General features: G+C 44.3%; 1 protein-coding gene across 3 annotated transcripts in view; it reads left to right on the forward strand.

Annotated features, from left to right (window-relative positions):
* Window positions 1–18,350, forward strand: part of GPATCH8 (G-patch domain containing 8) — a 65,500-nt gene extending 47,150 nt beyond the window's left edge. For 2 of the 3 annotated variants that reach the window (XM_018555194.1, XM_018555196.1), the window contains 5 exons: window positions 2,324–2,391; window positions 3,830–3,916; window positions 5,578–5,721; window positions 13,301–13,431; window positions 13,902–18,350. In XM_018555194.1, the coding sequence (XP_018410696.1) occupies window positions 2,324–2,391; window positions 3,830–3,916; window positions 5,578–5,721; window positions 13,301–13,431; window positions 13,902–17,460 (3,989 nt within the window). In that variant the 3' untranslated portion in view covers window positions 17,461–18,350. The remainder of the gene's footprint in view (window positions 1–2,323; window positions 2,392–3,829; window positions 3,917–5,577; window positions 5,722–13,300; window positions 13,432–13,901) is intronic. The other variant, XM_018555195.1, reaches the window with a different exon arrangement.
* Window positions 18,351–26,230: the final 7,880 nt, after the last annotated feature.

Consider the following 26,230-nt stretch of genomic DNA (forward strand, 5'->3'; position numbering starts at 1 on the left):
GATTTGGTTGTGGCACAATGCTTTGCTCATGCCCCAGAATATGGCTAAACTATTTGCTGTTCTATATTAGAAGGTAATTCTCATAGCTGGAATTTTTTCTTGTCTAGCTGTTAGAGTAACCGATCTGTAATTTTTTTTTTTCTTTTACACTTCAGCTAAGCTGTTTCCTAAAGCAGGTGAAAGTTATCTACCTTTTAACCCCTTCGTGGCGGGAGACGTACACTGTACGTCCAGCCACAAAGGGACCAAATGACTCGTCACGTACACTGTACGTGACGAGTTATTTGCTGCACTAGAAGGCTGCTAACCGCTGAGAATCAGCGGTTACCTTTCAGTAATAGATGTCTAACTATCTAGAGATCCATTACTGAAAGGGTTAACCTTTTTCAGACACCCGATACCTTAATATCGGGTGTCTGAGAGTCACAGCAAAGCAGAGACACATGTCGGCTTTTGCCAGCATTCTGACAGCTCGTATAGATCGAGAGATATCTCTCTCAAGCTATACTGGCTTTTTTTTTAATCTTTTGACTTTCAAGAATAGATACAAAATGTTATGTATTAGACACATAATGTATCTATTCTTGAAAGAAGTCATTTACGCACAGAAACCAAAAACAAGCTCAGTCATGAAGGGGTTAAGATGCAGTCAACAGCAGTTCTCTGCTCCTGCCTGTTCCATGAGTGGTTATATTGGCTGTCAGCAGGAGAAGGTCTCTGACATGTGAAGGGGAGACCTGCACATATTTTAGTCAAAGGATCATATACTTCAACTGTTATACCAAGTGTGTGATATCTGCCGTCTAAGCAGAATCAGTCGTTAAACACTTTTTTTTGCAGTAGGATGACCCAGAGGACCTCTATCAGTGGTAAAGTCTATCATCCAGTTGTAGAATACCAGTTGGCGTTCTGTTTGACACCCCTTGTTAGTGGGACTCCATTCAGTACCGCTTTTGCCTGTAGTAGAGTGGAACAACCTTGTTCTAGTTACATCTAAGGGGATAGACCCTTGCCTTTGAGTCCTCCTTAATCCCTGCTGTGTGCCTGGGACATGAAGTGAGAATAAGTTTTCAAGATAACTTTCCTGATGGGGATCTTGATTATTCCCTTCTATCCAAATCCTCAGCTATGTGGGCAGAGCATTTAGATGGGGCCACATACAGTAGTGGACATTACGCAGAGTATAGGATTCCCCCAGCTGTTTTTAGGTGAAGTTCCTCATTGAGCACAGAAAGTAGAGCAGTGCCTACCTGTTTCACATGCATATATTCTGGTGGTTTTGGAGATTTGGAAAAGCCTTTTTAACTTTAAAGAAGTTTGAATCCCTTAATCTACAGCTGTGACTGCACCAGAGCTTTTATACAAGCAAGGTAATAATTGGGGCCTTTTGGCCAACACTGCAGGCCACTAAGTAGAGCTGGAGCTTTAGTAATTATGTTAACGGTCCTGGCCCAATGGTATAATGCCCTGGTGTGTGTGCGCCACATAATGTTCCAGGTAGCTGGGCAAGCACATATTAACATATTGTCTTTTTCTCAAGGTGAGTGATGCACGCAGGTAAGTCCCCCCCCCTCCCCACCCTGTGTTCTGGACTTACATCCCATTGTGATGTAATCTAAACTGGAATCTGCACCAGTCTGAGATCAGCTGCGGTAGTGAATTGCCTGCCTGCTCCTCCTTATATTTTATCTCCCCTTCCCTCCCTTGCTTTGGCTGGTTGTGAGTGGATTTCGGATACTCCTCGAAGCAATAAAACAATATAAAATTCAATCTGCTGCTAGTTTGATTTAGTTGAGTCAATTCTTTATTTGCATCTAGTCTTTTTCACAGCTTACAGATCAGTTCGAAAGCAGGTTATGTGGGTGGGATTCAAGTACACATTCTGTTCTCCAGTGGTTACGTTTTGGCTCGGTAGGCCTTGTATATGGAAAAGTCGGTCTGGTACCAGAGCAACTAGTCAACCTTTCATGTTCTTGCTGCGGGCCAGGAGATGAAAGGCAACATGGCATTGTCCATCTGACACTTTCATACACAAGGCCGAGTTGCCCTAGCCATCACTGTTTGGGTTGGACTTTGATGATTTCTCTATTCCACTAGTTTACTTACTAGTCCATAGGGAATATCAGTCTGCAGCTTAGACTTGTGGGTCTTCATGTTTGATAGCGGTAAGCTGTGAGAATGACTCTTGTTTGGTCCACTGTAGCTTTCTGGTCTCTGCACTCCAAGGCAAGATTTTTCTAACCACCCAAAACCCATTGTGTAACACTTAGGTCTGTCCCACCCATCCCTCGCTAACTGGCTTCCTTGTCTGTTTCTTCCACAGGCAGAACCGATCCTATCCCGATTGTGGTTAAATATGATGTCATGGGAATGGGACGCATGGAAATGGAGGTGAGTGAATGTGCTAAATGATAAATTCTTTGAGGAAGGGTCTGTGCACAAGCCATTGAAAAGTAAAGCCAAACCTTTTTTATTTATTTTTTGGGTCACAAGAGTACATTCACTAATATACTCCTGTGACCCAAAGTCTGCATAAAGCCGGCAAGTGCCCTTTATATGTTGACAGCGCAGAGCCGTGCTGCAGCCGGGAAGGATCCTGACTATATTGTCAGGATCTACCCACCTGCCTGATTGGCAGCTGGCTCTGCCTCTCCAGACCCAGCTAAGCCCATACTCTCCCCTATCTGTCCCTACAATAAGCATTGAAGAAACCGAGTGGAGGGGGGAATCCCTGCGGGGAGCGGTGGGTGATTGTCATTACCCTCTGCAGGGAGAAAGCCCTGAGCTGAGCGATCAGCGGTTACGTGATCACTCAGCTCTCAATCTAAAGAGTTAGCATATGACAGCTGCAGTGCCCCGTATTTTATGCTCCCAATACTTCTTTTACCCTTCCACTGCCAAAGTTGTTTTTTTTTTGCACACATGGTAAAATCCACATTTCAGGCCAGAATATTGCTTCAACCCCTCATAAGCGTATACTTTCTAAAAGTGGAGACCCTGTAGAATAAAATGGTGGCAGTGGCAATTTTTTGGCACATGATAGTGTAAGTTTGTCAATCCCAAACTTTCAGTAAAACTGCATTCACATTTATTTCAGTGCACACAAGCATGATATAATACAGTTTTGTAAAATATAAAAGATGAGTAAATGGATACCAAATATGTCAAACCTCAATATTGTGTGCACCTGCGGAACGGCAAAAGCCTTTAAAGGCCATCAAGTTTACCATGAGTAATGGCCATAGAATTAGTGTACTCAGTCTGGCACGTGCAACTATTCCTAACATGCGGCGCAGTGTGTCAGAATGCATGGAGCTCTTCAGCATCTGATTTTGCAGCCAGATCGCCTGAAGAGCTCTATGCATTATCACACACTGGACAAAACGATGGCCAATTTCAAGCCATCATAGTCCTGATGCATGTTCTCCTTTTAGTAAGGCCCGATAAAGGGTGTACTTGTATGAGCCCCTGAAATGCATTGGCTCTTTCTATACTGTCCCCTCAATCCCATACTGAATAAAGATATGTCTGGGGCTTCAATTCACAATCCTGCAAATTGACACCAAATGTAGATCCTTTGCCATATAGAAGCTGCCTGTCCGGTAGTCAGATCACTATACTGAATTTTTCAAACCCTAATTGGCCATCCACACCTATAGGACAAACCTTGCAGGTCCAGCACTGTTGTTCCACTTCTGTGCAGTTCCTTTTGGTTGGTGACAGACATTTTCAGGCCTAAAATGTGGAATATAACATGGGTGCAAAAATTGAAAAAAGGGCCTCAGTCATGAAGGGATTAATAGAATATTTTTGATACTCCTCTTACCAGTTGGATTATGCAGAAGATGCCACTGAGCGAAGACGTGTCCTGGAGGTGGAAAAAGAAGACACAGAAGAGCTGAGGCAGAAATACAAGGTGGTTCTTTCCTTCACAATACTAAGATATCTCTTTTTGCCTATCAGTGTTTTCATTCTCATGAGCTGTTCCTGGCATAAGATTACCCCTGCCCAACTGCATTACCGTACATTGTCCTTAAATCCAGAGATTTTGCATGTCTTTAGCACTCTAGAACACCATCATAGAGGAGGGCATGGAAAATGTAACCTGTGCACCGTCTGATGAATTTTGATGTCTTGGAAAATGACTTTTTCCACTTGGCTTCATTTATCCATCAGTGGCCATCTGTGGGCTCTTCTCAGGATTCTATATAGTCTTGTCTGCATGTAGTTGTGTTCTTACTGTATGTACGACATGGCAAAACAGACCTAGTAGGCTTAGAGACTCGGCTGACCCCCCTCCTCCCCCATTTATACACACATTGAGGACAGTATACATACAATTCAATGTCCTACTACATTCACCTCCAACTATGCTGCCTTGACACATTACCCCTTTGCTATCCCCTGCCCTGCTCCAACTCTTTGTTGGCTCCCATTCCCAGTGCAGCATTGAGCATCTGACCACGAGAAAGGGGTGGGGAGGAGAAGAAAGCCCATGTGTGCCACTAATGGAAGAGGAGCTGCATATGCCTTTGGTTTAAAATGTTATTAACATGCAGGATTGGTGGGACAATCAGCAGGAAAATCCATGGTTGTGGGAAGAGGTTAGAGTGTTGGAAGGGGAAAATGCTATCCTCGAGAATGAATAAAGTCTTCCTGTCAATACAGAGCTGGTGTGAAGGAGGAACTTAATGACCCCTAAGACACTCTGAATATGATATATAGGGGCCAATACTGGTAAGTAAACATTCAGCCAGGGCAGTCCTGCTAGAGGTTATAGTCAATGACTTTTCAAGGATGCCCATATTTTTTCTAAGCATTCCCTTTAACTGCAAGCATTGCCGCTCTAAACAGAAAAAAACAATGCAATTTAGTGTGCATTGTGCAGACTTTTGCGGCGGCCACGCGGTACAAAACCTCGCGGCCCATAAAATAGTACAAGCACGATTTTTTGACGGATTCCACGCGTTCGCAGCTATATAATAGCCGCAAACGAGCGAAATCTGTGCTGATGAAAGATTTTAGTGTTTGTGTTGCCGTGCGGTCTTCCGCGTGGGAAACGCTATATGTAAATGGAGCCTTAGCGATCTACCTTTTTTGCATTTTTTTTTTTTACAGCCATTTCCTATTCTCATTATTGCCATGCAGCTGTTGCTGAGTTCCCCCACAGGGCACTAAACTAGCCCAGCACGCACTACCTATCCAGATTTAGAGGACATGTTGTAATTGGCGCCTTGTACACTATTTTTCTCAAATTCAGTATTGCTAGATCTGTGCGTGGGCCGAGAACATTTTTTCCAAGTCTTGTGCTTTATGGCTGTCTGGCTAAAGATCTATAGCTGCCTTTGTCATATCTCTTGGCTGTGTGGTGCCGGAAGTGTGGGACATCCAGAGGTGTCCGTTTAAAGTAAAAATCACTGGTTTATACCGACATCTAATGGCCAGACTGTGGAAGTGAAAATCTGAATTGCTTTATACTAGCAGTGAACTACTTGGGGTCTCCTGCCCTAGAACTAGGAGTCCAGGCATAGCGTGTCAGCGTAATATCTAAACATGGATGTCCTGTGATCTGTGCAGGATTTTGTGGACAAGGAGAAAGCCATAGCGAAAGCCCTGGAGGAGCTGCGTGCGAACTTCTACTGCGAGTTATGTGACAAGCAGTATCAGAAGCACCAGGAGTTTGACAACCACATCAATTCTTATGACCACGCACACAAACAGGTAAAGTGAAGGAACTTTAGTGAAGAAGTGAAGAAATCTACTCAAAACAGGGTGGTTTTATTTATTTGTTTGTGGGTAGATCGGGGCAAGGTTTGATTTTTTTTTTTTTTTGTTTTTTTTGTTGGGTTGTGACTCTTAGAGAGATGTAGAAGGGGTTGGTGCACTTAACCCCCATTGAGCTCAGTTAGGCCAATGCATGTCTTTAGTAAAACCTGCTCTAAGAGAGATGTGTGGGTTGCAGTTACTGACCACCTTCAGAAAATGCTAATTTCTCGACTGTCTTGCTGATACTTTTTCTACTTTGAGTCATTGATTTAAAGCTAATTTCCCCAACTTTCATTGGTGGCCTGCTTGTTTCTCATCAGTGACTTAGAAAATATTAAAGCCAGACGGCTAGCATTTTCTAAAAAAAAACAACCTCCACATTCCTCTTAGTGTATCTGTCATAAAATAAGCTATTTGTGGCATTTATTGAAATAATTCCTCCATATATATTTTGTGTTAATCCAATTTGACGGGTGCATTCCATTTACTTAAAAAGCCAAGCACTGTACGTAACTTGCTTCCAGCTATCTTCTGGCTGTGGGTTCCATTCCAGTGCTAAATTATAACTGGTTGGGAGGTGCATGTGGCAGGTACTGTGTCCTACCATCTCTCCCAGAGACCAGGAACACAAAGTCTCGGAAAATAATTCCTACTATCAGATGCTCCTCGGGTTACGATCTTTCAGTTTACAATTTTTCAACTTTACGTTCATATGCGATAGGTTATGTATACTGTATACAGATGCTCATTTGGTTGTGTATATACTGTACTGTATATATCATAGCCTAGCCTACCTTAAACTGGCTAAAACACTGACATTAAAACAAAAAAGGCAAGCTTAGACTGTCACAGCCATAACAAGGAAGATCCTCAACCAGAGTCTCTGATAAGTGTGAATACTCCTTTCACAACTGCAAAAGCTTGATGTGCTTCTTTGAAAGGAGATCTGTACCAAGATGCTTCGACCACCATTGCTGTCAGAATTACAAGGTGAGCAGTATTGTAGATGCAAGGCATTCTGTGATTGGAGCAAAGATGTCGCATCCCCACCCTCTCCTCTTCTCTTCCAATCAGAGGATGCCTTGTATTCTTTGAAAAATATACAAGTTGCTAGGAGGGCCGGGGATGTGACTGCATGAGTCTTATCCCTCGCTCCCGTCAGTGTCCGGAAGCTCGGTGTTGTGTAGCTTCAAGTTAAGACTTATTCTCGGCCCGCCACATAACACCCTGCTTTTTATTCATCATTTATACATCTATTTACACAGTATGTAAAAAATGTATATATATATACATATATATATATATATAGTGCATTCAGAAATTATTCAGACCCCCTTCACTTTTTTAATGTTATGTTGCAGCCTGACACTACAGTCGTTTAAATTATTTTTTTTTCTCTCAATCTACACTCAGTACCCCAAAATGACAAAGTGAAAACAGAATTTTAGAAATATTTGCAAATGTATGAAAAACTGAAATATCACAATGACATAAGTATTTACATATGCATACGTATGCAACAAGACTTGAAATTTAGCTCGGGTGCCTCCCATTTCTCGATCGTTGCTGACATGTTTTTACACCTTGATTGGAGTCGACCTGAGGTAAATTCTATAGAAGGCCTCACAGCTGACAATGCATACTGTATCAGAACAATAGCTGAAAGGAACTGCCTGCAGAGCTCAGAGACAGGATTATTGCACAGCACAGATCTGGGGAAGGCTACAAAAATATTTCTGCTGCGCTGAAGGTTCCTAAGAGCACAGTGGCCTCTATAATCCTCAAATGGAAGAAGTTTGGCACAACCAGGACTCTTCCAAGAGCTGGTTGCCCGGCCATACTGAGCAATCTGGGGAGTAGGGCCTTAGTAAGAGACGTGACCAAGAACCCAATGGTCACTTTGACTGTGAGAGATCCCCAGAGATCCTGTGTGGAGATGGGACAAAGTTCCAGAAGGACAACCATCACTGCAGTCCTCCTCCCATCTGGCCTTTATGGCAGAGTGGCTAGACGGAAGCCTCTCCTGATGAAACCAAGATTGCACTGTTTTGCCTCAATTCTAAATGTTATGTCTGGAGGCAAGCAGGCACCGCTCATAACCTGCCCAATACCATCAACATTGAAGCATGGTGGTGGCAGCATCATGCTGTGGGGGTGTTTTTCAGCAGCAGGGACTGGTCAGGGTTGTGGGAAAGCACAGAGATATCCTCAATGAAAACCTGTTCCACAGAGCTCAGGACCTCAGAATGGGCTGAAGGGTCATCTTCCAACATGACGACGATCCTAAGCACACAGCCAGGACAACACAGGAGTGGCTTAGGGACAAGCCTGTGAATGTCCTAGAGTAGCCCAGCCAGAGCCCTGACTTCAACCCTATTAAACATCTCTGGAGAGACCTGAAAATGGCTGTCCACAGACGGTCCCCATCCCACCTGAGCATGAGGATTTCCAAAGAAGAATGGCAGAAAATCCCCCAATTTCTGCCAAAGGTGCTTCAACAATGTACAGAGTAAAGGGTCAGAATGCTTAAGTACATTTATATTTCAGTTTTTCCTTTTTAATAAATTCAGACATTTCTAAAATTGTATTTTCACTTTGTCATTATGGGGTACCGGGTGTAGATATCAACTGTAGTATCGGGCTGCAACATAAACAGTGAAGGGGGTCGGAATACTTTCTGAATGCACTGTGTGTGTGTATATCAATATATAATATATACATGCTGTAAAGTGAGAGTGCTTTCAGAAAGTGTGAATAGTTCATTTACTTTCCATTTTTTTAATTGATAAAAAAATAAACAGAAGAGAAATCCAAATCAATATTTGGTGTGACCCATCTCCCCCCCCCCTTGCCTTCAAAACAGCATTAATTCTTCCGGGTACACATGCACACAGTTTTTGAAGGAACTCGGCATGTAGGTTGTGCTAGGTACATCTTGGAGAACTAACCACAGATCTTCTGTCTCCATGTAATCCCAGACAGACTTCATGATGGTGAGATAAGGGCTCTGTGGGGGCCAAACCATCACATCCAGGACTCCTTGTTCTTCTTTACGTTGAAGAAAGCGCTTAATGACATTGGCTGTATGTTTGGGGTCGTTCTGCTGCAGAATAAATTTGGGGCTAATCACACGCCTCCCTGATGGTATGGCAGGATGGATAAGTACAGTGGTACCTCGGTTCGCCAACTCCTCTGTTCGCGAACAAGAAGTTCGGCAAAATTTAGCCTCCGTTTGCGAACTCCGCTTCGGGTGACGAACACAATCGCAGCCATTTTCCCTGTTCTGACACATGGTCGTGGCTTCCTCTAGTCAAGTTCGCGGTGTCATCACAGTTTGATTTCGTTCGCGACCACAATCGCGAGACAAATTAAGTTCTTGAACCGAGGTACCACTGTATCTGCTTGTATTTCAGCATTGAGGACACCGTTGATCCTAACCATATCCCCAGCTCCATTGGCAGAAATGCAGCCCCAGACTTGCAAGGAACCTCCACCATGCTTCAATGTTGCCTGCAGGCACTCATTATTGTACCGCTCTCCAGCCCTTGGGGGAACAAACTGCCTCCTGCTACAGCCAAATATTTCACATTTTGATTCACCAGTCCAGAGCACCTGCTGCATTTTTCTGCACCACAGTTCCTATGATTTTGTGCATAGTTCAGTCGCTTAGCCTTGTTTCCATATGAAGACCACTTCTGGTCAGACTTCTCAAAACAGTAGATGGGTGTACCTGGGTCCAAATGGTTTGCGCCAGTTCGGTGCTGATGGCACTGCTGCACATCTTCCGATGATCTGTGATGTCATCTGCTGCAATAAGTTTCCTTGGCCGACCACTGCTTCTACGGTCCTCAACGTTGCCCGTTTCATTGTGCTCCTTCAAAAGAGCCTGAACAGGACATCTTGAAACCCCAGTCTGCTTTGAAATCTTGGCCTGGGAGAGACCTTGCTGATGCAGAATAACTACCTTGTGGCTTGTGGCTGTGCTTTGTCTTGCCATAGTGTTTTGACTTGTGACATAACTGTCTTCCACAACCTCACCCTAGTAGTAGAGTTTGCCTGTTCCTCACCCAGTTTTAAGCCTCCTGCACAGCTGTTCCATTTGATGACTGTGTGTCAACCTACATATGAAATTGATCATTAGCACCTGCTTAGTATAATTGGTTAATCACACACCTGACTCTAATCCTACAAAATCTCTGACTGTGCAAGTGTAAAGAATTGATGCTGGTTTAGAGCCAAAGAGTGAGTCGTCACACCAAATATTGATTTGATTTAGATTCTTCTGTTCACTAATATTTTTCATTTTGTAAATTGATCAAAATATATATTCTTGAAAGCATTCTTACTTTACAGCATTTTTTTTTTTTTTTTACACATGCCTAAAACACACACACACCTGTTTTACCTACAAAAGGATTTGTATTTGTCCCTCTAGTCCCCAGATTTTAAGACCGCTGATCTAGAGGTTTCTGCGATTACCTGCGTTAGCCAGGGAAGTCTCTTCTATGTGCTCCTCCTGGTTTCTCCTTTGTTACCAAGCACTGGCATTCTTTGAATAGAAGTCTGGCCCCCTGACAATAAGCTCACCCATCTGAGGTTTCTCTGCCCAATGAGAGCACCCTTATTAGTAACAGTGATTCATTAAATGATGGTGCAAAGCATCAGTTGTGGGGCACAACCTGGAAGTCCAGTACCAAATTTGAAACCAGCATTTGAGGGGCACAGAGAAGAGACATTTATTTTTGAGCAACAAAGGTAACCTCAGTCATGCTTTGTTGTGGGGTTTATGTTTTGGTTTGGGGGTTTTTGATTTTAACTTTTAAAAGCTTAACCCCTGGCCTTCTGGAGCAGTTTCTTAACTTCTGCACTCACATGATAAAATCTGAATTTTTGGCTAGAAAACCCCCCAAACAAGTATATATTTTCTTAAATCCGAGGCCCTGTAGAATAAAAAAAGAAAAAGCTAGTAGCAATTTTTTATGTTGGACAGTATTTGCGCAAATGTTTATCAAACCAACATTTTTAGGATAAAATACCCTAAAATGAATTTTACTGCACACAAAAACACAATATATTATCCAATTTGTTGGTAAAACATAAAAGGGTTGTGTCAGGTAAATATGTCAAGCCTTAAAATTGCCCAAGAAATCGCAAAGGAAATCGCAAAGGACTACAGTACCCCAAATTTCCCATATTCAACGCTTAAAAAGCTTTTACTGCTCATCATACAGAACACGTAACATACATACACTTTTAATGTGTGGCGCAATCCTCAGTTTCACACGTAGGGCACCCAACGTGCGTTTGTGCGTGTACATGGGGGAGGGAGACTTTACATTTTTTTCTTTCATATACGACTTTTAATTTTTTATGCTCAACTTTATTGCTATGACTTGGGGGGCTAATAAGTCCCCTATGTAATGGCAAAGAAGTTGACAGGTTTTCTTTATGAAGACATCAGGGGCCTATTAGACCTGTTGGATCTATGGAACCCAAAGAAGCTGATGAACACATCATGCTTCACTAGCGTCTTCTCTGGCTACAGCAGAGAAATGACAGACTGAAACCAGAAGTGATTTAACACACACCGCTTCCACTTTCAGTGATCAAAGGGGAGATCAGCTGCTGGAAGTGTGCAGATCTCCCTCCAACCGAGGTGGACAGGACCCACACAGGGGACAGGGGTGGAGCCCAGGATATCTGGCAGCAAAGGGGGAGCCACACACACTTCCCAGCACCTTACAAGCGATTGGGCAGCTCTATAGCCGCCTGAACGCTTGTATGTAACAGCCATTACCAGTTGCAAAAAAATTATACCAAGATCAGCCAGGGTGGGGTTCTGTTGTCCTCAGAGAGAACTGAGAACAATGTATCTGATAAGAGTCAACACCGGCATAAAGCACAGGAAGTTATCGGCTCACAAGCTATGTGGCAAGATAAACAGGTATTTTTTGCACTTGCCAAACCGATATAACAAAACTTTTAGTGGTATATTTAAGACTAAAAGGAAGCAAATGAGAGCCGTCCATTGTTAGGGTTTACATTACATCACATACACGTTAATTGTCTACTCCTATTTCATTATATACAGCATTCCCCACCCCTTCACTTCAACCCTGCCAAATGTGTGCCGTGTCTTCTTAATGTTTTACTTCTCTTTTATTTGTCTCTGAATAATATGCAGCCAGCACAGAGGTATAATAATAGGCATAATACTGTCCGGCAATTACATGTGGAACTTCAGAGCGAGAACTTTAAGCCATTGTAATTGCAGTGATATAGAAGGTGGTGTACTGTACCATTTATGGAAGGCATTCCTTCTGGATTACCTCGTATCATTTGGGTTTAGGCTATTTTTCAATTTCCTTGGAAGGCTTTTGTTATAGTACAGCAAACTGTCCTAAAAAAGAATACCGCTCAGTTACTTGGAAAAGCTTTAGGCGTGTTATGCAAGAAGCTTTCAGAATTTGCTAAACCTGAATAAAGATCATGCAGGATAAGCCGTTACACTGCTTAAAGAGTGTGTCGTGATTAGAACTAGGGAACTGTCATTACTGATTTTTGTGAAGGCCACACTCTGGGGAAAACAAATAATTACACACCGCACTGGGTGTCCGCCTTTCTTTCCTCCTCCAATCGCAGAAAATCTTGTAAAAAAAAAATACAAGGCATTTTGTAAATGGGGAAATAGAGAGGAGAGGTGGGGATGCGACTGGAGCACCCCTAAGGCTAGGTTCACACCAAGACTCCTCCTGACCGCGCAGCAATCCGTGCGGTTTTGTGCACGAATGCCGTGCGGTCCGTAGTCGCCAAGGTGTGAATCGTTTGCGCTGTAGGTGCCATTATTGTCTAAAAAAACCTGTGTGTCGGACAAAAAGATACTTGTACCTTTTTTTAGCAATTTGCCGTGTGGCTGTCACCCCATTGAAATCAATGGGCCCCGGGACGCAGGTCTCGGGTGTAGTGCAGGTGTGAACCTAGCCTCGGTGTACGAAAGCTGAGAGTTATGTGCAGGAGACGGCGTGCTGCAGGGTAAGATTTTTATCATTTTGCAGCAGCCCCCTGCACAGGACATACAGCTTTTTAGTGATAATTTTGGGTTTAAATAGACATTGCTACTTCTCGTTGTCTTCATCTTTTGGGTTACTCTTTGCGGAGTCATGGTTGGCATGCTTTTTCTCAGCGAGTCATGAAACCATAGGGTGAATTACCTTTTTAAAAAGAAAAAGTTGTATACCGGGCTTGACGTATATGGTATTTATAAAATGTTGAAAACGAGGCAGTTCCTGTATTAGCATAAAGTAAGGAAGTCACTAGTGGCAGAGTCTAAAAAACAGCTTGAATATGTCTTGTCAAATTTTCTGTGATCATTTTGTGTACTTGTTTAGCTAAAAAAGGTTCAAAGCTTGACTTCATTTTGAAAGGGAGCCTGTGGAACATGGACAGTTAAAACAAAGTAGCAAAACCACATGTCAGAATGATCCGTAGATCTGAAGATATGTTGAACTGACACATGTTTATATCGACATTGCAGAGGCTGAAGGATCTCAAGCAGCGAGAGTTTGCCCGCAATGTTTCTTCACGGTCTCGAAAGGATGAGCGCAAGCAGGAGAAGGCATTGAGACGTCTGCTTGAGCTGGCTGAGCAGAGGAAGCAAGCGGAAAGGTGAAATATTTAAAACCAGAGTACCGGTCATTTGCTGGGTTGCTCAGTAATATGCTGTCTTTATGTTAAATGCCATTTGTTTACCTTGTTTAAAAGGACTCTATCCATCTAGAACTGAGGTGTTGATCTGCACAGCAGTGTTCTTAAGTACTGTGAAGACAACCCTGAACTAATATAAGGTGAACAGTGGTAATGGAGAAGCCCAGGTGTCTGATTTCTCGCCTGAGATGTTCATAGAAAATCATTTAGTCTTCAGGGTGATATTATTGTATACAGCCTATACAATAGTATCACCTGTGTCAATGTTTTACATGGCTTTTAGATTTCGCCTATCATTTTTAGATTTGTACCTGCCAGTACAAGTTGAAAATAAATGTATCTGTAGGTCCAGCATCTGCAATTTATATGCACTTTTCTTGCCAGCCTAATGTGTTTTTATGAGTTGGTAATTTTTTCTTTTTCTTATCTAGTGCTGCTCCAGGCAGTGGCCCCATGTTTAAAGCCACCACAGTTGCGGTGGATGAAGAAGGCACTGAAGACGAAGATATGCCCATCAGCACAAGTTCAGCTGGCCAAGAAAGCCCAAAACACATTCAGGAAGAAAAAGCACTCCAGATAACTGCCCCAACTCAACCACCAGCTCCAGCAGTTACCTTTGGCTTCAAAAGTCCAGTTAGTTCCTCGTTGCTCCAGAAAGGGGGCTTCTCTTTCTCCTTTGCCAAGAAAACTCCATTGAAGCTGGAGTTGCCAGCTGTCTTCAAGGACCACAGTGAGGAAGTGGGTGCCGCAGAGGAAGAGAAGGAAGAGGACAAATCCACGGCAGATATCATAAGCACGCTGAAAAGTCCAATGGAAGCGGAGTGCAGCAAAGATAATGAAGTTAAAGTAGAGGAAGAGGAAGGTGAGGGAGATAATGGCTGCTCCCTGGCCAGCACCTTATCCAAACTGAAGAAGATGAAACGGGAGGAAAGATGTGCTCAGGCAGGGGAGCCGGAATATTATCACTACATGCCACCTGCTCACTGCAAAGTGAAGCCCAACTTTCAGTTTCTGCTTTTCATGAGGTCTACAGAGCAAACACAAACTGAGTACGAAGCTTCAAAAGAAGAGAAGAAACAGGCTGCTCCAAGCAAAGTCAAGCCTTCAAAACAGACAGAAAGTAAAGGGGAGAAGAGTGTGGTTGGTGAAGGAAAGGTGACTCCGGCAACAGAAAGCACTGCTTCTCCAAGCTTACCAAAGGCAGACAAGAAAGAGACTGAGGAAGGCAAAGAAAAGCCTAACACTAATTTAAATGAAGAATCTTCCAAGAAATCCCCAACGCCTGCAAAAGAACAGTCAGAGCGTCCAAAACAACCAACTGGTCCCTTTTTCCCAGTCTTGAGCAAGGATGAGAGTACCACCCTACAGTGGCCCTCTGAACTCCTCATATTCACCCAAGCAGAGCCTTCCATCTCTTACAGCTGTAACCCTTTATACTTTGACTTCAAACTTTCACGGAACAAAGATGCTAAAGGAAAGCTGGCTGGCAAGACAAAGGACAACCCAGGGACTAGCAAAGATGGCTTACCGCCTCCTGAGGCAAGCAAAGATCACAGTGTTGCCGTAAAGAAGGAAGGCTCCTCGGCTGCACTTACTTGTGGGGCCCAGTCAAAGGCTTCCTCTGCACCTCTTAGTGATATCAAACCTGAGTCCGTTGAGGATGAAAACAAAGGAGAGTCTTCAGGAAAGCCACACAAGCACAAAAAGAAAAAAAAGCACAAGAAAAGTGGCAAACGCAAGCGGAAACACAAAGAGGGAGATGAGGGGTCAGAGCAGAAATCGAAGAAAAGGAAGAAACATAAGCACAAGAAGTCAAAGGGTTCCTCCAAAACAGTGTTAAAGGTAGAAGAATCTGAGCCAACTCCGATAACTGCCTTAAAAAGCCTCGCTAAAGACTTAGGCACTCAAAAGTCTGTGAATAAAGAGGGCAGTACTGGAAATGTCAGTACAAAACAGGTCCTTCCCGCTTCCTCCAAAGAGCCTGAAAACAAAAAGCCTAAAACGGAACTTAAATCATCACTTCCACCTCCTGCTGTTGTCCCTTCATCTTCCTCCCATCGAAATACACCCAACAAGGGCAGAAGCCGACAAAGTAGTGGTGACTATGACAGTGAAGATGACGCAGGAAGGAAAAAATCCACCTCGAAATATAGTGAAGAGTATGACTCCACTAGTGACCGCTCCAGAAGTCGATCAAGGTCTGGAAAGAGACGGCGGTCCTACTCATCCAGTTCAGGTGGCTCCACAGATGGAAGTCGATCTAGTCATAATCGAAGTTATTCAGAGAGTGACTATAGTGAATACAGCAGTGGGTCGAGGCGGCGTTCAAAAAGACGGTCACCAGGTTCGGACTCTGATTCTGGGGCCTCTAAGAGACATTCCACTAGGCATAAATACTCCTCTTCTGACTACAGTCGCAGTCGTTCTAGAAGTAGAAGTCGCTCAAGAGGAAGCAGGAGTCGAGGCAGAGGGAGGTCAAGCAGTAGTAGCCGGAGTCGGAGTAAGAGAAGTCGCAGCATGACCGGTCACAGTTGGAAACGCAGTCGCAGTTATAGTAGGGACCGGAGTACGAGCGCTCGTAGTCATTCTGGAAAAGGATCACATGGGCGGGAGAGTGTAGATAGCCGCCGAGGTGGCAGGCGGGACTTTAATCGTTCTAAGATATACCGTTCTCAGTCTCCACATTTTACTCGCTCTGGAAGCCGGAGAGAGGAGAGTCGGGGATCGGAACTAAAAGGAACGAGTAGCTCCAACCAGACACACAAGAGCACTGAAAAAGACTCTGGCCGATGTTCTCTAACAGCTAAACAACTCTTAGAGAAAATTCAGTCTCGCCGTTTGGAAAAGGCAGCTGGCTCTACGGTGGATGGAAACTCAAAGCCAGGAGCTAAAGTAAAAGACCCACCTCAGGGATATTTTGGACCCAAGTTACCACCTGCTCTTGGTAATAAAACCACACAACTGCCCATGATAGGCAAATTACCAGTAGGATTTAAAGTCACTGGTCCACAGAAAGCAGAGCAGGATTCAGGGGAGGTTTCTGTTAGTGTAGATGTGGAGCAGGACAAAGACACTAAGCCTACTTCACAGGTGGAGAATACTCCACCGCCAGAGCCACCTGCACCAACTGCAGAACATCTAACAGCAGAGGACCCTGCCTGCTTCCAGCCACCACCTCCAGAGTTTTCAGAAGGAGATGCACCACACCTTTTGGGCAATGGTGATCTTCCTTTTCCACCAGTTCTTGGAAGGATGACGCCACCACCACCTGAGGGTGAGTTTTATCACCCATCAGCGTTCCCACCTATTGCAGTGGATCCAAATGCCCCCCGTCCCGAGGGTGAAGAGGAGGGTATTGAGGAAGAAGAGGATGAGGGTTCTCTGGCACCGCTGGAGAGCCAGCCTATCACTTTCACCCCAGAAGAAATGGAGAAGTACAGCAAGCTACAGCAAGCGGCTCAGCAGCATATTCAGCAACAGCTTTTGGCCAAGCAGGTCAAGAGTTTCCCAGCAGGGGTACTTCCACAAGCTCTGCAACCTGCAACACCTACCCTTCAGCAAATTCACATTCAGCAAGCACCTCCTCCCATGTCTGCTGCCTCCTTAACCTCTATGCAGCATGCCATCCTGCAGCACGCAGCTGCTGCTGCAGCCATGGGCATCCAACCCCACCACCATCAACAACTGGCGCAAGTCCATCACATCCCTCAGCATCATTTAGCACCTATTTCACTCTCCCACCTAACCCACTCTCTCATCCCAGCCCACCACGCTGCTTTCCTGCATAGCCACCCCATACACATAATCCCAGCTTCTGCCCTCCACCCAGGTGGACCTCTCACGTTTCACCATTTACCCCATGGCCTTTATCCAACTCTGCTTGCTCCTCGGCAATCCTCGGCAGCAGCTACAGCTTTGCACCTGCATCCTCTTCTTCACCCCATCTTCTCAGGCCAAGACCTGCAGCACCCTCCTAGTCATGGGACATGAGATAACCCTCATGAACTTGATAACTGTACCGGATCGTGGCACTAAAGAAGGGCATTAAAACATGCCTGGGCACAGCTGTTAACAGCAGTGAACATAGTACAAAGACTTTCTGTGCCCTATTAGTCGGATGAGGATATTTTGGCCCACATTGCTAGGTCAGTTGCTTGTCCTAGGTTTCCCCATATCTTCCATTTTATTTAGACTGAACACTTTCCAAATTGTCAAAGAACAGGGGTGGGGAAGAAACGTATGATTCACTTATGTATACCTTCTAAAGTCACAAAATCTTTTATTTTTCCAGTTAAACCAATGTAGTTACCAGATGTCTGTCAGCTCCACCACTTATCAGTGGAAATCCTTAAGGTGGATGTCACCAGTGGGTTGATGTTCACTCATAGTCTTGAGGTCAGACATGAAGCTAGGGCAGTGGCACAGTCTGCAGAGGCTTTGAAATTACAGTCCACCCTCCCCAGGAGTGGGTGGGTGGTCACCTTTATGGGAAGGTATTACAGTTCTATGTAAGTTTCAGTTGTGTATTTAGCTTTTGACAGGAAGTACAAAACTTTGCTGGTCACTTGACCTAGGATAAAGCATTAAGGAATATGAAATAAAAAAAAATAATTGTACATGAAGGTGGGTCTTCTCCTGACACTTGTTCCCAAGCGATGGTTTCCTGTATAGAATAGGCCACTAGCAGAAACGACGGACAGTTGCTTCTCCACAATGATGTCAACCAAAATCATGATTTTGAGGATGCAGCGAATGAACGAGTCCGAAAAGGAGGTTTAAAAAAGGCATCTGCACTCTGTATCATATTTTCTTCTTGCTATAGTTGTATATTAAACCGAAAGGGCAAAGGGTATAGTTTTTAACTAGTTTGCAAAAAAAAACAACTATTTCTGCTGCTGTGGCATGTATATTTTATCAGACTTTTTTTTGACGTTTCTATGTATGATACAACTGTACAAAAAAAAAGTTGTAAAAGAGAAAACCTTACAGGTTTGGAGAAAAATACATGTAATATTATACAAAGGACTAATAAAAGAACAAAAGATTTGTGTTAAATTCCTTGTGATATTTTGCATAGATACAGAATGTGTGCCTCTGTCCCCATTTCTGGGGGACTGTAGGTTAAATGGCACCCGTAGGTGGAATATGTGGGCTGTCGTTGCTCTCGGCCTTCTGAAAATCCTGATGGCCCTGCCCGGCTTTAGTAACTTTTGAGGTGTAAGCAGATCTGAGAGATCTGACTTCACTTGCAAGGCAGTTTTGGATCAATAAACAGCCACGTTGAAGCCAGGGCCCGCCAGGGAAACTGCATTTTCAGAAGGCGCAACCTAGTTAAGGGGTAGCCAAACTCCGGCCCTCCAGCTGTGGTGGAAATATAAATCTCATGAGGCATTGCAAGATTCTCACAGCCACAGACATGACTCCCAGATAGAGAGGCATCATGGTATTTGTAGTTTCACCACAGCTGGAGGGCCAGAGTTTGGCTACCCCTGACCTAGTTTCTCATGAGAGGTTTATGGTTTCCTTTATGGCAGAGCTGACTTAGTGAGAGACATTTTATATTAGACCAGTAATACTTTAGAATACAGTAGTCCTCCTGGCAAATACCAATTAGCCTGGCTACCTCTGTCCTGGTATTGTCCTTTTTTTATGTGCAAGATTGTCTTTAGGGATGCACAGATACCAGTTTTCCGGTATTGAGTACCGATACTTTGCTTTCGGTACTCTCCGTTACCGGTGCTTCCGCTGGCCGACGGCGGGTAATGACATGCCGCCTGGCTTCCTGATTGCCCGGGAAGCCGGCTCCATGTTGTTTGGCCAGCTTGATTGTGATTGCCCGGGAAACCGGCTTCCCAGCCAATCACCATCAAGCCGTCTTCCCGGCCAATCAGGATGACGGGCGGCAATTAATAACCCGGCTTTTTGATTGGCCGGGAAGCCAGCTTCAGGCCAATCAACTTTGAGCCAGCTTCTCCGGCCAATCAGGGAGGCGGGTCATTATTTGTCGCCCAACTTCCTGATCGCTGGCTCCATGTTCACCCAAAGCACTACCGGTCAGGAAATCTTCCTGTGACTGGAAGTTCCGGTATCGGGGAAGGTGTCAAAGCATTTGGGCGAGTACGAGTACTTGCCCAAATACTTGGTTTCTGCATCAATACTAGTATCGGTAGCTGTGCATCCCTAATTGTCTTACAGTGAAAGTACTGAAGTAAGTGAAACCACATGACGGCAGACTAATGTTGCAAAAGTCAGCAATGGCATCCTTCCGATTTCTCCTCTGAGGTTTCCTTTAAACTTTATACTTTAGTTGAACTGTTTTCCTTTTGTTTTGGACGGAACAAGGAAGGGTTGGAGCCTATGAGGTTTTCATTGCTCTGTGTCCTTATGATCGATCTCTCCAACAGGAACAAAGGCTAAGCTACTTTTTTTAATCCTGCAAGGTCAACATCCACTTCCTGGACTGAGATGCTGACCCAATGACAATCATATAAATCTTGGTGTCTGTACAGTTTTTGGAAGGGTTCACTAATGTTTCACACAGATCAGTCCCTGCTGTAACCTCTTGTCTTGTGACCTTCAACAAAGTTGCAATATACGTTTTGTGTGATTACTAGAAGAAAGAAAACTGAAGTTTTTTTTTTTTTCAGCTGCCAGCAACAGACTGGTGATATCAGTTTAGTCAAAGAAACCTGACTGACCTCAAAAATGGCTTTTAATGATGAAAGGTTGAGGTATTCTGAAAAATTCAACCAATTGATGTATAGAATTACATCTCAGGTATTCAGAGGCTTAAAAAGTTACTGAAGGATGCACTTTAACCACTTCAAGTCCGCAGTGTTAAACCCCCTTCCCATCCAGGCCATTTTTCAGTGTTCAGCGCTGCGGTACTTTGACGTTTATTGCATCATGCAACGCTGTACTGAAATAAATTTTATACCATGTTTTGGGGACAGATAGAGCTTTCTTTTGGTGGTATTTATTCACCACTGGGGGTTTTATTTTTTACTATATTAAGGGAAAAGTACAGAATTAAAAAAATAAGACAAGTGAATGCGGAAGTCATGTAATACACATCACTTCTGCATTCACCGCAAGGAAGGAGGTTGGCAAGGAGGAAGATGCTGACCTCCCTCCCATCTTCCTCCCGAGCCGGTCCCGGGCCGCAGATGGGGCAGCGGATCCCGGGATTGAAGGTGAGGGGTCAGGAGTGGGGGCGGAGGCGGATCATGGACACGGAGCCAGCATATATACACGATCGGTAGGCTACCAACGAATGTGAGTCCACCGTCCGTCCGGTTTTTTTTTTTGCAAGGGGCGGACGGCAACAGGTTAAAGGAGAAGTGCAGGAAGAGCTGAGCAATCATGTAACTACTGATTTAGTCAACTCTCTTTTGCTTTAGGAGAGCAATGACTGTCAGTCACCGGAATGGATTCCATCCTCCCCTCTTGGTATTGCCAGCATTCCCTGGAGTCACAGATGAGAGGGAGGGCACGGCTGCCTATGGCTCTAGAGAAGCAGAGTCTATTTTAGGCAACTAGAGTGAATCCTGACCGTAATATCTGGATCCTGCTTGGCTGTGTCACTGCTCTGCCCTTGCAGTTGATAATGGGCAGTACATTGGTGAATTTACTCCTGTGTCTAAAAACACAACTAAAACCAAAAAAGGATTTGGTTTCTGTTAAGTGAAATTGATCTTTAAAAGATATTTGTCACCATGTAATAAAAATTATCCTCCATCCCACTCAAACTTTCCAATTGTAATGCACACCTCAGAGGCCCACTTGGATTGTCACGACCTCCCACAGTCAGCCAGCAGTTAATCTGTTTTTCGATCTTCAGTCTGGCTCTGATGTGCATGTGTAGTGCACAGACATAGAGAGTGATGGCCATTCTAGAGCTGAGCTACAGCCAAGATGAACACTGGAGACCAGGTTAGTGCTGCCCAAGGGCTGACAGTCCAGGACAGCGTCTGAGTAAATAAGGGGGGCTTCATTACACCTTATCCTGGAGTTACTCAGTAAAATAGGGTGCTTGGTTGAAAGTGTTGATATCTGGTACGTGTCTCCTAAATGACTAGGCAGATTTAGCAGTCTGAGCCAATTGGCTCATTACACATGCTTTCAGTCGGGGTTGTTCAGTGTCATGGCTTTGTTACTTGCAACTTTGGGGTCTATGGCCACCTATGCATTATATTTCTCCTGATGGTTCAAAAGTCAACAGAGTGGTTTGAGTGCCATCCTGGTCAATAATGGCAATGCATGTTGTGTATCCAGTTCTTTTGTTCACTTTTAATCTACTTAAAGGTCCAGTAAAATTCCAACTTTTATAAAGTTAGAGCATAAGAATGTTGCCCTGCTTCCTATTTTTATAGATGTTGACCAGACATTGAGCATTATAGTAGGAAGTCAGTACTACTTGAGGGGGCTGCAATGTAAACCGTCACCACTAGCTTTGAATTAAACCAGTTCTCTTTCTTTTGGCTTATATTGAGCGTTGAAGTAACCACAGACATGAGATGAGTGTTCTGGCAGCTCAGAGATCATAAAGTGATTGTACTGGCAAATTGTGCCCCATCTGTTCTGGTTTCCTTCAACTTAAGGTGGTACAAGACGTGTCTCTGAGCCTTGCCTCCATAGGCCTAAACTCAAATGCTCGAGTCACCTGTTTAGCACACACAGCATCTTAATTTTGTGTGGAATACTGCTTTGCTGCCCCCTGCAACACTGTTCTGAATGGTGGGTGTGGCAATACTGTGCCAACAGTGGGCAGAGCTTAGAGACCTGGTTGGGTAGCACTTGAAACTACTTGCTGCTTACACTGCACACACAGTACAATCCTTGTACCCACAACTAGTGATGGCCAAACGTGCTTGGATTTGATTTGCAGGCCCATTTGGAAAACTTATAAAGCGCCGTAAATTGCCAACTTTAATGCAAACCATGTGTAAGTCAATGACAGGTGAATCTTGAAAATTAATTCTCTCCCTTTTCAAGGCTAATAGGCAAGAGATTGTCAAATAAATGCAGAGTGGGTTGCTGGGCACTGCCCTCAGTGACGTTTACCATTTACTTAAAAAGAAAAAGTGTTTAGTGGGGAGCAAGTGTTTTAAGAAGGCTGAAAGCGAAGCATTAAAATACCACATTTCTTTCACATGCCCATTTCCACTGGAAGTGGTGCACCTGTACAATATACTACAGCAAACATGACATTTTAGAAAAAAACATTTACCACACAATGACATTTGCATGCCAGCTTGGGCTTTTTTTTGTGGAAAAAGACATGGGCACCCCCAAAACCAAAGGACATGGGAATCTGGGTACAGCCCTGGGAGACATGCACATAGTCAAAAAAAATAACTATGTAATACATCAAAAGTGTCCATTCAAAAAGAAAAATAAATTGTTGCTTAATGACATTTCTTGGCCATACAGGATGCAGGTAGATTAAGGGCCTGTTCACATGAGTTTCAGGTGTGAATCAGCAGACGCGGTGCTATGTGTTTTGCTGCGTTGGAGTGGGGCTGCCAGTATGTTAGCTGCAGTGCAGTGTGTTTTTGATGCGTTTCCTGACCGTACAAAATGTGACATGCAGTATTTTTCTGTCGTAACCTGAACGGACTGCGCACGTGAGAGCTGTAGCCCATAAAACACATAGGGATACATTGGGATGCATTTTTAGTGCAGGAGCGTACGGATCAGGTCAGCACAGAAAACGGACGTCGTGTGAACAGGCCCTCAGAGATGACTGGGTAATATGCAGGTAGCATCAGGTGATCTGGACTCTTGCTAAAGCTGTGAGATCCTCCATAGAACCACCAAGGTGATGGATGTTTTCTTTCCAAGGGAAGACGTATTTCATTTTGGGTACCATAATTCCTGTACTTCAGACATGGTGGGGACTTTGCAGCTTCTGGATTGTTTTCCCACAGTAAATGTTTTGAGCACCACACCTGGATCCCACCAGATGGAGGACGTGGGGCAGGTCTGTAATGTTTCAGGCACTGCATTCTGCGTTGGGTGCCTAATTTGGCAAGTGGTGCAGTGTGTTGGGTTAGCCACAGGGTGCTATATAGGTCCAGGACAGTGGCATATCCACACTGGTGTAACCTCATTTCTGAAGATCCATAAGGGGTATGCTCATCTGAAGTGAGTGAAGCCGAGGGGCTTGTCCCCCCTCCCTCCTCACACACACACACATACTCATTTGGAAGGACGAAGCTTGATGCACGTGTTTTCACCCATGCCTCGTGTGAGTCCCCTGGATCAGGTCTTTTGTATGCCCCCCCCCTGGTATTGGCTACCTTATCCCTCTCCTTTGTGCCTTAGCCTTCTTCATAAAAAAAGGGAAATAATGTCACCAGCACACCATTTTTGAAAATCAATGATCCATTTTAATGGCATATTGCCATCCAACACAAGCGCTTTCGGGGCCGCAAGGGATCCCCTTCATTAGGCTCAGAATGACCAAATGACCCCTTGCGGCCCCGAAAGCGCTTGTGTTGGATGGCAATATGCCATTAAAATGGATCATTGATTTTCAAAAATGGTGTGCTGGGGACATTATTTCCCTTTTTCTGTGATATACACGGTGCCCTCCGTGGTCACTACAAGCACCCACCCAGCTTTGGATTTTGCGGTAAGGAGTGCAGAAAGATATTTTGTTTATATTTAGCCTTCTTCATGCACCAAAACCCCCCCATTTGGCATTTTTGGTTTAGTTGCCAGGCACACAGGTAGTGGCCATCTTGGTGCCTGCACAGTCGGTGCCAGCTATCTTTGTGTTATAGGCCGCACTGGGCATACACTGGCGGTACTCCAGATCCACATGCACCAGGACAGATCTGGTGTGTGCATTTCAGCGGTTGGGACACAAACTGTTCTGTACTGTGCTCCAAGAACGGACTTTTAATGGTAAGGCAAAAATTACATTTTCTACAGGTTTTTTTTTTGCCACAAGAGTCTCTCCCAACATCCATACTTGACCCTCATCTGGTTATGCAGCCTGGAAGGCCAGGAAAGAGGGGGGGATTGGAGGCAGCGAACAGGCACCCCTCCATATTAGGCCATATGTCCTCAACATGAGGAGGATACTTTGTCAGGGCAAACCCTTTGGTAAGGCACCATGCCCTCATGTTAGTGGAGACAAGGGCCTCTTCCCAGGCCTAGGGGATGTGGGGGTCTACAGGGGCCCCAGTTTTTTTGATTCTATAAGTCCCTTTAAGGGGGGAGGTGGGGCATAGATCTAGCCCTCCTACTTTCCCTGGTTACTCATTCACAAAACATATTACAATATAATGTAATATACAACCAAGCATACAGAGTGCAGCAGATTTAAGTATGTACTGCACAGCACAGTGTACATAGTATGGTTAGGCATATGTAATGTATGCTGTCATATGTTATGTCCTATGTTGCATACTCTTGACTTCTGCATCACCAAGGTACATGTGCAATCCTCAAGCACCCACCACACCGTAGTTCAAGAGTATTATCCCCAAGTAAAGGTGTCTCCCTTCCGATGCAAAAGTTTATCTCTTCCAATCAAAAACCTTACCAGACCTGGGACCATAGTGGTGTTTTACACCCAGTGAGAGGAAGTCATCCCAGGCTTGCCCTTTGCTTTGTGTCATGGTTCACATCAGAGCTACCGAGAAGCCTGGGACAGCTTCCCTTATCTCTGTGCTGCTGCACTTCTGGGGTCTACAGGGCAGGCATTTTACCATTACGCAGGTGCTCAGCAACACACCCCACAGATTTGGATGCACTCCTGCAGAGCAGTAAAGTGTGGGTGTTTCTGATCCAGGACAGCAAGGAGGAATCCTGGGCCACAATGTCCCTTCTGCACAGTCCCAACTTTATTGCAGCACAATATCCATGAATTGTGATAGCAGTGGTCTTGCAAAACAGTCTCAAGTAGTTTTTTTTTTTTTTTTTACAGGTCATACTAGAGAGGCCACACCGATGTCCAGATTTTTACAAGGGTCAAACCAGCCTATGCATCTAACATCAGCAAGACACATATACAAAAGATACAAAATAAATCCTAGCCTGCCTGGCTCTACACTAACAAGTCCCCATTCTAGCAGAAAAGTCGGCTTTTTGTCCAGCTCTTCAAAACAATATTGTCAGAGCTGCCAGCACATAGTGTCTCTGCAAAGTAACATGCGCTGGCTTCACCGTGGTTTGTTACAGAGAAGTTCCAAAGAAAAAGTCTGAAACTGGCAAAAAAAAGAAAAAACGTTAGAGCAAAATTACACAATGAACCGAAAAAGAGCATTATCTAGCGATGAGTCTCAAAGTTTGAGGTGCTTAGTTTATGGAGGAGAATATATGTAACATGTTGGAGTGCTTGAGGCCATTTGTCAAGTACAGCGGTGGTAGTGTTACGCTATGGGGTTGCTTTGGAGTTAGGTAAGTTGGGAGCTTTACACAAAGGGCAAGGAATAATCAACCAAAAAGGTTACCATTTTCTTTCATAATATAATGCCATTCCCTGTGGGCAGTGCTTGATTGGTGCAAAGCTCATCATGCACCAGGGCAACAATCTGCAACATTCTTCTAAGATGCCCTATTTGGTGAAGAACCAGGAGAACCGTCTTTGATTGACTGGCCAGCCCAATCACCAGAATCTTACCTTACCGATCTCTTCCAGGAAGATCCTCACTGCAAAGCTTGAATAAAAAAAATGCCCTACAAGCCCAATACACCTCCGGGAAGAACTACAGAAGGTGTGGGATTTCACTGAATATTTTCAAAGGCT

The sequence above is a fragment of the Nanorana parkeri genome, unplaced genomic scaffold, assembly GCF_000935625.1.
Source record: "Nanorana parkeri isolate BGI_ZX_2015 unplaced genomic scaffold, ASM93562v1 scaffold187, whole genome shotgun sequence".
NCBI classification, from domain to species: domain Eukaryota; kingdom Metazoa; phylum Chordata; class Amphibia; order Anura; family Dicroglossidae; genus Nanorana; species Nanorana parkeri.